The sequence below is a fragment of the Poecilia reticulata genome, linkage group LG6 (assembly GCF_000633615.1).
Source record: "Poecilia reticulata strain Guanapo linkage group LG6, Guppy_female_1.0+MT, whole genome shotgun sequence".
Lineage (NCBI taxonomy): Eukaryota > Metazoa > Chordata > Actinopteri > Cyprinodontiformes > Poeciliidae > Poecilia > Poecilia reticulata.
The window spans coordinates 17,050,207-17,062,437 of NC_024336.1; the positions used below are offsets into that span (position 1 = coordinate 17,050,207).

A 12,231-nucleotide genomic window follows, 5' to 3' on the forward strand; every position below is an offset into this window, starting at 1 on the left:
TACATTTAAACAACTCAATGTTACTTCAAGTCAATCGCACTTCTGTCAAACCAACACCGTGTGAATCTATTTCACCTCCCGCTTTGCAAATACAACAGGCAACAGGTGGTCATGAGAGGCAATTAGCCAGATGACCCTTATAAAGGACGAGTTTTGTATATGGTCACTGCAGACCAGTTGTCTGTTCCCATCCTTTCTGGCTGACATCTTGGTCACTTTTGCATGTTGTCAGTGTCCACATGCCAAGAGGTGTCATGAGATGGGAGTTTACAACTCATTGCCTGCAAAATAACCTCTAGTAGGCCATTGTGTGTATGTTTCTGCTCAAAGATCATACTCCATGAGGGTGGTATGAGGGTCCGACATCCATGAGTGGGGGCTGTTCTTCTTACACCCCAACTCTCTGCAGAGTGGTTTGCTTTTGTCAGAGAACACCAAGATTGGCGGTGTGTTCTCTTCACGGATGAGAGCAGGTACAGATGTCTGGAGTCTGGAGACACCGTGGAAAATGTGCTGTCTGCAACATGACCGGTTTGGCGGTGGGTCAGTAATGGTGTGGAGAGGTACAGTACGTCTTCGGAAGGACGCAATGGGTTTGAGGTTGAGACCTTCAGACCCATTGTGAGACCATCTGTCGATGCAGTGGGATCTGGGTTCCCGCGTGTTCCGCAGACCTGAATCCAATAAAGCACATTTGGATCCCTCAGGAGAACACACACACTACTAAGCCTCATTTGGACTTTTCTTGAGGAATTTCCACAGAAGTTGGATCAGCTTGCGATAGGATTTTCCACTTTCTTTTGAGTGTAAAATCCATAGTACTGTGGGGCAATTTAGATTTACATCGATAATTGTTGCTATTTTGTTGTCAATGCTTTCAACTGAAATATTCCATTCATTGGGATCTAGAATGTGTTATTTTAGTGTTCCCTTTCTTTTATTTTGAGCTGTGTATCTTTTATTCATAACCTTTCCTTTCTGGCTTTTTTATAGGGTATATTTTATTTGTACTCAAAGGTTGGTGCATTTAAGAGACCACTGTTTTCAGGTAAGCCCACAAAGCCACATATAGGTTGACAAAGGGAAGCAGGAGTCAAACCTTGATATGCCTCTTCAGATCATTATGGGTAACAGTTTTTGTACCTTCCTGCATATGCACAAGGTATCATCTCAGTAGATTATATCCATGAGGAACCTGATCAGAAACCCAGACCACTTTATCAGACTCCTTTAAAAGTGGATTCTTCTTCAAGCCTGCCTTGGATAATGGAGTGCAACACTCTGTTTCCAGACTTGTTCCCCCCCTCAGCTTATGATTCATATCTGATAAAAAGTGACATTTTGAATGTAAACAAATTGCTAAATTAACCAACTTCAACCATTTGTTTCTATTCATGTTGATATTTATGGTTTATAGTTAAGGAAAATCCAGAATTTTGGGTGCCTAGGAGATGTTGCATTTGCTCAGCTTGGTTTAACTATGCCCCGAGTAGTTTTTATGTTCTCCTTGTTCATGTGTGGGTTCTCAGTTACTATGGCTTTCTTCCACAATACAAAAACATGACTTGATGTTAATTGGTCTAAACTGCCCTGTAGGCAAGAATGTCCTTGTGCAGTATTTGTCCATTGTGTGCGTTTCTTGACAACAGATGTGGGTGGGATATTAAGTTCAACTTTTAGATGTGCTGATTTAGCCTAACACAGCCTTGTAGAAATAAGAGCTCATTGATTAAAAATTAAGATTTTGTGTTTTGTTTTTCCCCTTGCTGTTTTTCTTGTGAGAAAGTATTTGTTTGAATATGCATTTGCATTCCTCTTACAGGCTCCTGTGGCTGCTGCTTTCAGGTGAGTCCATACAAAAAAAAGTTCCAGTCAAAGTCACAAGGTTTATTTCAGGCAAAACATATTTCTCAAATCCTTCTGTTGTGGCTGTGTAAATATGGTAAACATCAAGATAAGCTTAATTACCTATTAGTATGCCTGCATAAACAGCTGAAGCATTTTAAAAATATTAATTAGCTTGGATTAAGAATGAAATAAAAGGGCACGCCTCATTAAATACTTTCACATCTTTTGTTATTAAATAGAAAATGTCCATCCCACTTAGCAGTAAATGTCATTCTGGTCATATTTTAGTTAAAAAAAACAATATAAAAGTGTACTTGTTTTTTTAATATAAACATTTGCATCACTACAGACTGGACTGAGCTTTCCTCCCACACTGCGTCTTCAGTCTATGGTTACTGTACATTGCTTCAGTCAAAACCCAGGAGTTGCTGCAAATTTCAGTCCTTTCCACTAGATGGCAGCAGTATTTTGTTTTGAAACTTGCCTCTCCATTTAGGCTTCCTGAGCCTTGGAGAAAAAACACAAAACACAAACCACCCTTTTTGAAAAACCTACTGTTTGTCACAGTAACCGCCATCATGTAGTGCTTGGAACAAAATAACACTGTTCAGAGTCAACAACTGCCAAATCAGTCACCGTGCCACACTACACAGTTTTGCAGCATTTTCTCTGGAATGTGGTTCCTACAGAACCAATCCACCTGTATTTACACAAAGCCGCCTTCTGCAACTTTCACACACTTGTTGCTTTTCGTCTCGTCTCATTGCAGCGGCTCACGTCTTCAGACTTGAGATGAAATGTAAAGCGAGCGTAGACGCTGAGCCAGGATGGCCTCCAGCTCTTCCAGAGGTGAGTCACTGCGGCTGTGAGCCAGAGAAGAAGTGCAGTTATTCCCCTGTCGAGTGCAGTTGGTTCCTAGTAACAGGGTCCTGAAGCCGTCTTTTTCCAGCAGTGCCGGCATCTGCTGCAGGAAGAAACTTTCGCAACATGAACTCAGATCCACCGAACCGTTTGCCTGTTCAAGGAAAAAAAAAAAAAAATCATGTTTTAGCTGCTTACAAAATGTAGACCAGATTACAACAGAGTAGCACAACCTTCTCAAACAGACATTACCTTGGCTGTCTTGTAGATGCTGACTGCATTGTCGAGGTTTATGTGCTTGGAGCAGATGAGCTCACAATGTCTTTGTAGTGCCCCCAGCTTGAACTGATTAGCAGCCGACAAAAGCTGTAGGGGAAAAAAAAACAAACATAATTTTATACACTTTTCATAATCTTTTAGTTCATAAACCCACCTGGTTGTGTCTGTAGTCATAATCTAGGCTTAGATTTATTTATTTTGGCCGTGGTATCCGGTTATAGAACAGAAAATTATAAGGAACTAGATCAGTTTCACAAAGCTGCATGTGTTTGCATGTCCCCCAGAAGCAGGAATACACAGAGCTGTTGCTGCCTCCGGCTGATGAATGTGTCTCAGCAGAGATTTAAATCGCACTCATTATGAACTTGTAAATATTTTTGAGTACTCCTGTTCTTTAGAATACATATCTCACTAATTGCAGTTCCTAAAAGTATAACCTACATAACTGAATGCTTTTTGATGATCTGCCATGACTAKATCAGGTTTTGGCGATATCAATTCTGGATCCAAGTTCGGTTCCTCTGCTAACAAGGTGGCATTTTGATAGTAGTTGATGGAAAAAAACAAGTCTATTTAGCCTACAGATTGATTTGGTATTCATTCTCATCTTTCAGTAAGGTAATATTGAATGAAAACATTTAGTCAATTAGTATACAAATGAACTAACTTTCAGGTAAAACTAATGTCCAGCTTAATTTGCACTAAACAGGTTGGATGGTGAAAGAATACAGGCCATGAATTCACATTTTGTGTATTAATTTTGGAAAATGAGCCCAATTTCATGGAGTGAACTGGCAAAAATTGGAGRAGCAAAAACACAAGTTTGATCACGTACCTTTACCATAACATACTGTTCTGTGATCTCATACTGACTATAGTAAAAATGTGTGAACATATTTATGTCTGTACAGTTCAAGTCAATCTAATTAGCATGATCTGAACCTTCAGTGCTGCTCTCACCTCCAGTAAGTCCATCACATTCGTTTTCAGTGATTCTGTTCCTCCACAGTACAGGTAAGACATCATCATCTGTAGAGAGGTCAAAGGTCTAGTTTAACAACATTTCAGCATCTGTTTATCTAATTGTTTTGKMAYATGMAGGAAAAAAAGAGACGACACTGTAAAAATGTATTTCTTTCAAACAAATTTGTCAGATTTATTTTTGGCTAAAGGAAACATTAGGTCACCCTGTGACCCTTAGGCYGAAGGAATGTCAAAAAGACACTTCTTGGAGCCATTGGAYGTCAGTCTGGGGTTTACTCCATGTACAGCCCTTGTAGAGTCACATCAAAMGAACTGAATTACATATAGGTCTGGTCTTTTACTGGATCCAAKAATTTATTTCTCATGGGATTTTTTTGTTTAGGTTATTATTGTGTTCCAGGTTACAAATAGTGTTATTTTCCTTCAACGTCCTCTGGTTTATGGTAGAATTAATGAATCTAKGATAATGAGCTGGCCAGCTCTTGCTCTAGCAGTGCATCTTCAAGCCCCGTCACTTCCAGCTCTTCTTAAAAGTTGGTATGCGATTATTTTCCTGGGATGCTTTATTTCTGATTTAATGAGTTTCCATTAAAAAGAACAGCAAGAAAATCAAATGTGAATCTCTCTTCACTCAATAAGTCATCAAAAACATTCTGGACAATGATCCTCCAATTACTTCCCGTTTTCTTCATGCACCAGTGGAAACATCCAGTTGCTGATTGTGTGATTCGTGTAAAGCATAAAGTGTTTAACTTTGCAGTTTTTTTTTTTTCATTTTTTTTTTTTTTCAAAATTGCCATTTTTCCATTATTTTGTCAAATAATTCAACTTTGTCAATTAAATGGAAATGCAGCTAATGTCAAGTACTGCTGATGTGATTTTGATAACAGACAATAATCTCTGACATTCCAGTTAAATGAAGCTCATATCAGTGGGTATGCAATATTTATGGACATACAGGAATTAACATGGGTCAAAGTATATTTTTACAGTTTTTATGATTTTTTTCAGTGCTAGAAATTAAAACTCATAGGGTACCCTGGTCTATTTTTCATATTATTGTATGCTAGATATTTTTCATACCTGGAAAATATGGTACTTGACATCGCTGATCTCAATTTCTTTGCTGGGGCTTCCATCTGATCCAGAGGACGCCAGCAGAGATTTGAATCTAAAAGGAAAAAAGTAGTTCTATCAATGTCCAATTAGGTTTTCCTCTAAAAACCTCAAGTAAATTAAATGCACTGAGAAATTGATTGCTTTTAGCTTGACTKGCCTGAAAAAAATACCAACTGGTCAGAAACCTAAAAAAACATAAGCTCAACCAGGTAATATTGTTTCAACTCTTTGGTGTGAATGCTGTAACAGAATTAAGCAACAATAAATGGAGCACAGCTATAAAAACGGATTCAAAAGAAAGTCATTTTTGACATGTTGGGATAGGTCTGCATTCTTTCAAGTTACAACAGAGACTTTCAACGTATAATAGAGAAACGTCAGAAATTCTCCGTTACAGAATATGTCCAATTTGGAAATTTCAGTTATTGGAAGTCTTTAACCACTAAAGCGTAGGTTCCCAGTCGTGGTTCTCAGTGACAACTGTCCTGCATATTTTATTTGTTTCCCTACTGCTACACACATGGCTTACATGAATGGGTTATAAACTGGGTTCTAATCTTTTAAAAAGCCTGACCTGCTGATTTCGATTTTGGCCGATACCATTTTTCTCTTGTCTAAAATGTTGCTAAATATAGCAAGAAGGTTGTTGAGATGGGTAGCTAGAGTTAACTGTAAATGTGTAGACATGACCTGGTAGGTCTGTGTTGGTCAAACATCTCTCGCTGAAGAACAGAAGAGGACAGACGCTGATTTTTAAGACTTTGCTAACCCCAAACCTTTGATAATTTCAATCAATTGTACAGGAGTGGGGACACATCTAAAACATGCAGGACATTATGTCCTGAGRGCCACGGTTGGGAATCTCTGCTCAAAGGAAGACATACAGAGGCTACAGTGTTAGAAAAGTACTAAGGTTATTCTAAGGGCAGTTTCAAACTGAGCTCTTTAAGCATTTTGTTCTTCCCTAAAAATAACTTTTACAGTGATTCCTTTCACAAATGTGGTAAAATGTATTACATGTCAGTCAAGAAGGCAACAAAAAAAGAAATCTGAATACATTTTGGCAGATGAAAACTCAAACATAAAATTCWGATTTGTGTGTCTAAAATTAATACACATCTGCAAAATGAAGAGTGGTTGCACTTACTTGTTAGAAGACGTTATCAGAAGGACTTTGTGTCCATAAAATGGTTTTCCCTCCACCAAAAATGTCACATCTGACATGTCTGGGTTGTTCAGAAAGAGTGGATCTGTAAAAATCAGATTAGCAATATGTAAATAACTCAGATTTCAGCCCATCACATCCTACTTTCAATGTAATAATAGCTTATTATAATTTTTGGCAGCTTTGTTTAAAATTCGCACTTTAGGACAGTGAACTACATTTATTCATACAGTCATCAATCGAAGCTTTCTCACCCAACTGAGCTGAAAGAGACGCCTTCATCTCAGGGATGGCTGGAAGTGGTGCTGAGCCAAAACAGTGACTAAAAATAGCTGCCAACTGCTGTATAATGGCATCGTTCTGAAAGAAAGAACAGAAGGTCAGGATTATTTCTTATTCCGGAGACTGAAAAGTAGTAAACGTCACAGGCTCCATGTTTGACATTACCTTGGTGGCTCGCAGGATAGTGAACATAAGGGGCAAGCCTGTGGTGACAAGTTCATCACAGTAGTCCTCTTCTCGRACTGTGGTAAACTCTCTGAGAAGAGAGAGGATGGCTCCCGTCTTGGACTGCTGATGGGCACAACGAAGAGATTCCAGCCACACATGCAGTTTCCACGGCACACCTAATTACAGATAAGTTTGGTTTTAGAAGCACAAATAAACAAAAGTCCTGTTGTCTTATGGCTATGTGAAAGGTACCCATTGCATGAAGCTCCATGGTGACATCAAGATATCCGTGCTCAGCACTGTAGTAGCTAGCTTCTTGAAGAGCCTTCATCCTGGCCTTGCAGAGCTTGGGTATGTCTGCATCCTGCAGTGTCGGAGTGCCATTCGAAGGTGTTGGAAGATAAGGACACATCCCTGGAATTTCATTCTCCACTCCTTCTGCTAGGATCTCCTCCAGAGACAAGACATCCTCTTTGATCTGCTGGGGTTGAGTCAGTAGCTTTCTCAGCACGTTTCTGATGGAGGAAGGAAACAACAAGCATTAAATGGCAAAAAATACATTTCTGTGACCCTGTGATCTATGCGATTAGATAATCCATCACTCTTAGTGTGGAATGTGAAGTGTTGAGTCTACACGGAGTTCACATGAACACACAGCAAACAGGTGGGGAGGATCACTCTACCAGTTGGTTTTTAAAAAACAAATGGACAACACAGAACCCTGCTCACTTTGCACACTAGATACATTGCATCTCCACTCAGAATGAACTTAAAAATAAAGTTTCAGTTAAGCAATATTATATGTAAAATTTAAAAAAGACAATTATTACAGAAATGTTACGACTTATGGCCTTCACAAGGAGTGTAAGCCACAATAAGTCATTACTAAAGACATCAGCCGATCAGAGAGTACTGTAAGTTGAGTCGACGGGAAAAAGTGTGGTAGGATAAAATATAAAAATACATAAATTTTTAGTTTCTGTTTTGAATTGAAGCACTGAAAATAAGTAATGTCTCAAAATGAAATGCGACAAACCTGTGTCCATGTGCAGCAGCATGACTGAAGCAGTTCATGTCTTCATAAAGAGATGACGTAAGAGCATTTCCATCATGGCTCCTTGATAAGGGGTCAGCGCCACGTGCCAGGAGCAAAGTCACCATCTCATAGTTACCTGAGAAACACATAAACACCTATCAACTTCTAAACAYATTTTATTAAAATCAACTAAAAACTTTTAGTTTTTCTGCAGTTATGTTTTTTATGTACTCAATGTTTACTTTCCAGAGATCAGTGTATTGCAGTTTACATTAGATTCATAAACCAGCAGCACATTCACATTAAGGCGTTTTGCTCACTGTCACTGCAGCTATGTGTGGACCATGTGTCTTTTACTACACTGTATGGCTTTCAGATGATCCTGTGGAGGAATGTGGGCCAGAAGGGACTAAACTACTGCAGGCAGCATTTCTTTTTTCACCGCACTTTCATTTTACACTCTAATTCCACTAATCCCCTCCCACTGCCCCTGCACATTCACAACTTTGTGATCTATGGGAAAAGTAGTACTGTGTGATACTGGATGCCAATGAGTTATGMGATGTTTGACAGAAAGACAACAACCTCTCTCATTAATTTACCTTTCTTTCTTACAGCTKTTTTTGWATGTAGTGTATCAAAACTTTACTGGCAATGAATCAAATGAGAACACAAACCCATTGTACATAAGCAGCACTCCAACATGAGCTATGCTTTGAGCTAAAGTGTCTGCGTTTACCCACCTGCTGCAGACGCCAGCTGCAGCGGAGTGTCTGCTGTGGTCTCCTGACCATTTCGGACTGCTGCCCCCTCCACATTGGCTCCYGCATCCAACAGAAGCTGCAGACAAACGTCACATCCATTTATGAAGCATGTCTTGAAAGTAGATTAAAAGGACACTGGTTTATAAACRAGGTATAGCAAAGTGGTTAATTGTGCTGATAAACAGCACGTGTGAGAAKACTTTTTTGTTCACCAAAAGTATAAAAAAAAAGTGAAAATGTTTGTGGTATTTTTTTAAAATAGAGGTTGAATTTACAGCTCATGAGGGTTAGGTTTTCTTGTACAGCATGAGGGAACACATTAACAGGTATTTAACAMTGTTTTGTCAGGTCTATGGTTAGATAGATAGGTCTACAGCAAATGGTAAAAGTGGAAATTAGAATAGGCAAAAAAAAAAAACACCAATCAGTGGGATTTTAATATAACACTAAAGATACCAATATGTGTATATGTTTTACCTGCACTACAGGGATGTGTCCATGCAACACTGCAAAGGTGAGAGCTGTCCAGTGTCGACTGTCAGGATGTACAGAAGGATACTTTGGGGAGTACAATGGAACCTGCATTTGCAGAACAGATTAGAAAAGAATAAATTATCTCAAGGCAAAGACTGGAGATGTTTACATGGATAATCAGAGTGGATTTTGGATGCCATTTTTGCAAATATATCTGTTGACAAATTGTTTGCAAATACATCATAAAGGTTGAGGACATCTGTTCTTTATTTACCGCCACATCAAGGTTGGCTCCAGCATCAATCAGCATCTGGACAAGGGCCTCATCTCCAGCTGCACAGGCATACATCAGAGGGGTCATACCCTGAATGACGAAGAGGAAAAGAGCAAGATCAGGCAAAAAAGAAGCCCATTTATCATGCATGCAAGCTTTCCTGCCTTCAGGTGAGATTATTTTAAATTTGATGAAAACTGGTDTACTTTTATAAAGAACCCCTGATCCACAGCTGATTTGTTCTAAACTTATCCACAAAAAGTTTACATATAAATCAGTGCATCTACATSYAYATGTATATAAATCCTAATTACTGCAGTTGCTCTAATAGTGCTCATACCTGGTCGTCCATGCTGTTGACCCCGTCGGGCCTGAGCAGGTCAATAGCTTGACCAATGAGATCAGTGCGTCCACAATTGAGCATCCGAAAACCCAAGTCCAGGTTGAATTTATCTATGGCGGCTTTGGAGTCCAGACGCTTGAAGGAGCTAAAGCAACACTCCGGCCTTAAAAGGAATCAAGATTTATACACCTTATTAAAGGAATCAAGATTTATACACCCAATTAAAAACCTTTTAGAACCACCAAGTGGCTCATGCTGACCATATGTTAACATGAAATGTTTTTCTACAGAAATAAAACTGTACAATAACACTATGCAGCCAGTGTGTAGTTACTGGTCTGCTTCTCACAGCCTCCACTTTTTAAACAGAAAGCTGAATCAGTTTAAAAGTGCAAAGGTAAAAGACAACACATCTGGAGGCATAACATAGCTTTAAGGTTTTTTTTTTCTTAGGTCAGACAAATTGAAATGTATACATGACATATTAACCGACTCGACAATAATTCAATTCGTGAAAGGACAGCAGTTATGTGTCGATTTACTTCAGTTGTCTTGGTTCACAGTCGAGTCCTGGAAGGAGGAGCCTGGCGGTCTGTCTGACATCATCGCTGTCCACCAACAGACTCTTGCGATGCTCGGCGTGAACTATGGCCACTCTCATCCACTCCATCAGAGGCGGCAACAGCATAAATGGCCTAAAAGAAAAGATCATTCACCTGTTTGTTGATCTTGAAATAACAATGAGTAGTCTTTAAAGCCATGCTTGATTTCAAAGTCAAAAGCTTAGATGTGCACCAACCAGGCGTTCCTAAAATATTAACCATAAAAAAAAACAAGAGTGGCCACTGAACCGAAAGATAAAAAAGATTTTGAGTTTGAAGATTTTGGAGAAGATTACACAGATTTTGCAGAAGTAAGGATGGTTGCATTGTTGTAGCCATGTCTGTGACATTCTTAAATGCATCTGGATTAAACACACCCTTTTGCTTTGTTTGTCTTCATCATCATCCTCCATCTGAATCAGCAAGAGATGATGCGGTCCTTAGTAATGTAATATCTAGCCRGTTATCTAGTGCTAAGCCTTTTTGTCTCCACCTTGCTCTGACCATATGTGCATAGAGTTAGCTTGTGAACAACAGCGTTTTACTGTGAATGGGATTTTTTGCTTTTGGTCCTTTGATGCCTCAGTGACATTCTGTTAATGGCTGCATGAACACTGCCATTGTGCTATCTTAAGTTACTGGCGACTGTCTTACTCCTGCTGTGATGTTTATTCTCAGTGAGCTTACATCTGTTCTGATGTGATCCAGGGTTYAATGCAATTCATGAATACGCCTCCATTTGTATTCATGAACTGCATCAAACCCTGCACTGTGCAGCTGTAGTTAACAAGGACTGAAAGTCTTGCAGTATTATTAATTGTGATATGACTGCTTAGATGACATCAAAATCTGAGCAAAGTGTAATATTTCGGTTTTAACTGACCTTTGGCAGATTTTTTCCTAAAATATCCAACAGATCAAAATGCATTTAAATACCTGCAGTTAGTCTGACATGAGCTCTGAAGTCTTTTTTTTTAAATTTTCTGTCAAATGATGTTTTGTCAGTAGCAGATCAGTCAGGAGGGGTCTCACCGTCAGCCAGGCGTGACTGTGAACAAGCAGACTGGGAACTGATGAGCTCAAGAAGGAGGGAGGGGGTGTGAAGTGTAGCTGCTGGGTGCATATAATTAAGGTCTAAGTGTTTGGGAAACGGCTAGGAAGCAGGTGGGATATGTCAACGTGAGGCAGGGGGTTGGGAGGCAGTCTGCCACTTTTTAGATAGTGCTGCAGGCAAAGAGTGATAAGAACGTCATGTTTCTGAGGAGAGAAGGCCCTGTAGGTTTGGGAATCAATGTTTATAGCTCTCTTAATGTRCTCCACTTAACACAAATTGGATTTTGCAGGTGGATGTATTCATTCATTTCTACATKTATTTTTTTTTCTTTTAAAAACACAGCACTTGCAGTGCAGATTGTTTATTGTGTGGTTCTTTCCAGGCAAATTCTAAGCAAGTCAGCTAAAACAAAACTGAACCATCTCCAATTTAACATATTTAGCCATTTGCACTTTACACCCACTGCTCCATTAGAGGATTAATCTAAAACCTTATTACTCTGTCAGTCTGTTTAACAGGTAAAGGAGTTTTAAGAAACCACACCATAGTCCTGCATAGTCTGACTTACATTTTCTTGAGCATTACCATCTGTGTCAGCTATGAGCAACCAGTGCAGTGAGATTTAATGCAATAGGCAAAATAAAAAAGATCAATAAAGCATGTAGTATGACAGATGTCCTTTTTCTCCCATATGTGGATTAGCAACCTGCGACTGACCGAAACCCCATCATCCATAACTGGGATGTGTTGGAAGAAGTCTTAAGAGGTCTGAAAGACCTTTACCAGTAAAAGATCTTAATGTGTCTCTGTAGAAATGCATGTTCAGCAGATGCAGCTCGTCTTCTCTCATAATTACCCCCCATATTTCTTTCCTCTTCCTCTCATTAAACTCCTCACATGACCGCTGCACTAGGTTGTGCCCTTAAACCTGAAACAAAAACTGCAGCTTCGACAGAGATTAGATTAACATCAAAGCCT

General features: G+C 39.3%; 1 protein-coding gene across 1 annotated transcript in view; it reads right to left on the reverse strand.

Annotated features, from left to right (window-relative positions):
- Positions 1-2,246: 2,246 nt before the first annotated feature.
- Positions 2,247-12,231, reverse strand: part of abtb2b (ankyrin repeat and BTB (POZ) domain containing 2b) — a 44,520-nt gene continuing 34,535 nt past the window's right edge. Inside the window, exons 5-18 of the mRNA XM_008411541.2 lie at positions 10,140-10,292; positions 9,595-9,760; positions 9,255-9,344; positions 8,984-9,085; positions 8,486-8,582; positions 7,743-7,878; positions 6,959-7,221; positions 6,704-6,882; positions 6,511-6,616; positions 6,239-6,341; positions 5,056-5,143; positions 3,949-4,017; positions 2,962-3,075; positions 2,247-2,863 (exon numbers count right to left, since the gene is read on the reverse strand). Of these exons, the coding sequence (XP_008409763.1) occupies positions 2,630-2,863; positions 2,962-3,075; positions 3,949-4,017; positions 5,056-5,143; positions 6,239-6,341; positions 6,511-6,616; positions 6,704-6,882; positions 6,959-7,221; positions 7,743-7,878; positions 8,486-8,582; positions 8,984-9,085; positions 9,255-9,344; positions 9,595-9,760; positions 10,140-10,292 (1,900 nt within the window). The 3' untranslated portion in view covers positions 2,247-2,629. The remainder of the gene's footprint in view (positions 2,864-2,961; positions 3,076-3,948; positions 4,018-5,055; positions 5,144-6,238; positions 6,342-6,510; positions 6,617-6,703; positions 6,883-6,958; positions 7,222-7,742; positions 7,879-8,485; positions 8,583-8,983; positions 9,086-9,254; positions 9,345-9,594; positions 9,761-10,139; positions 10,293-12,231) is intronic.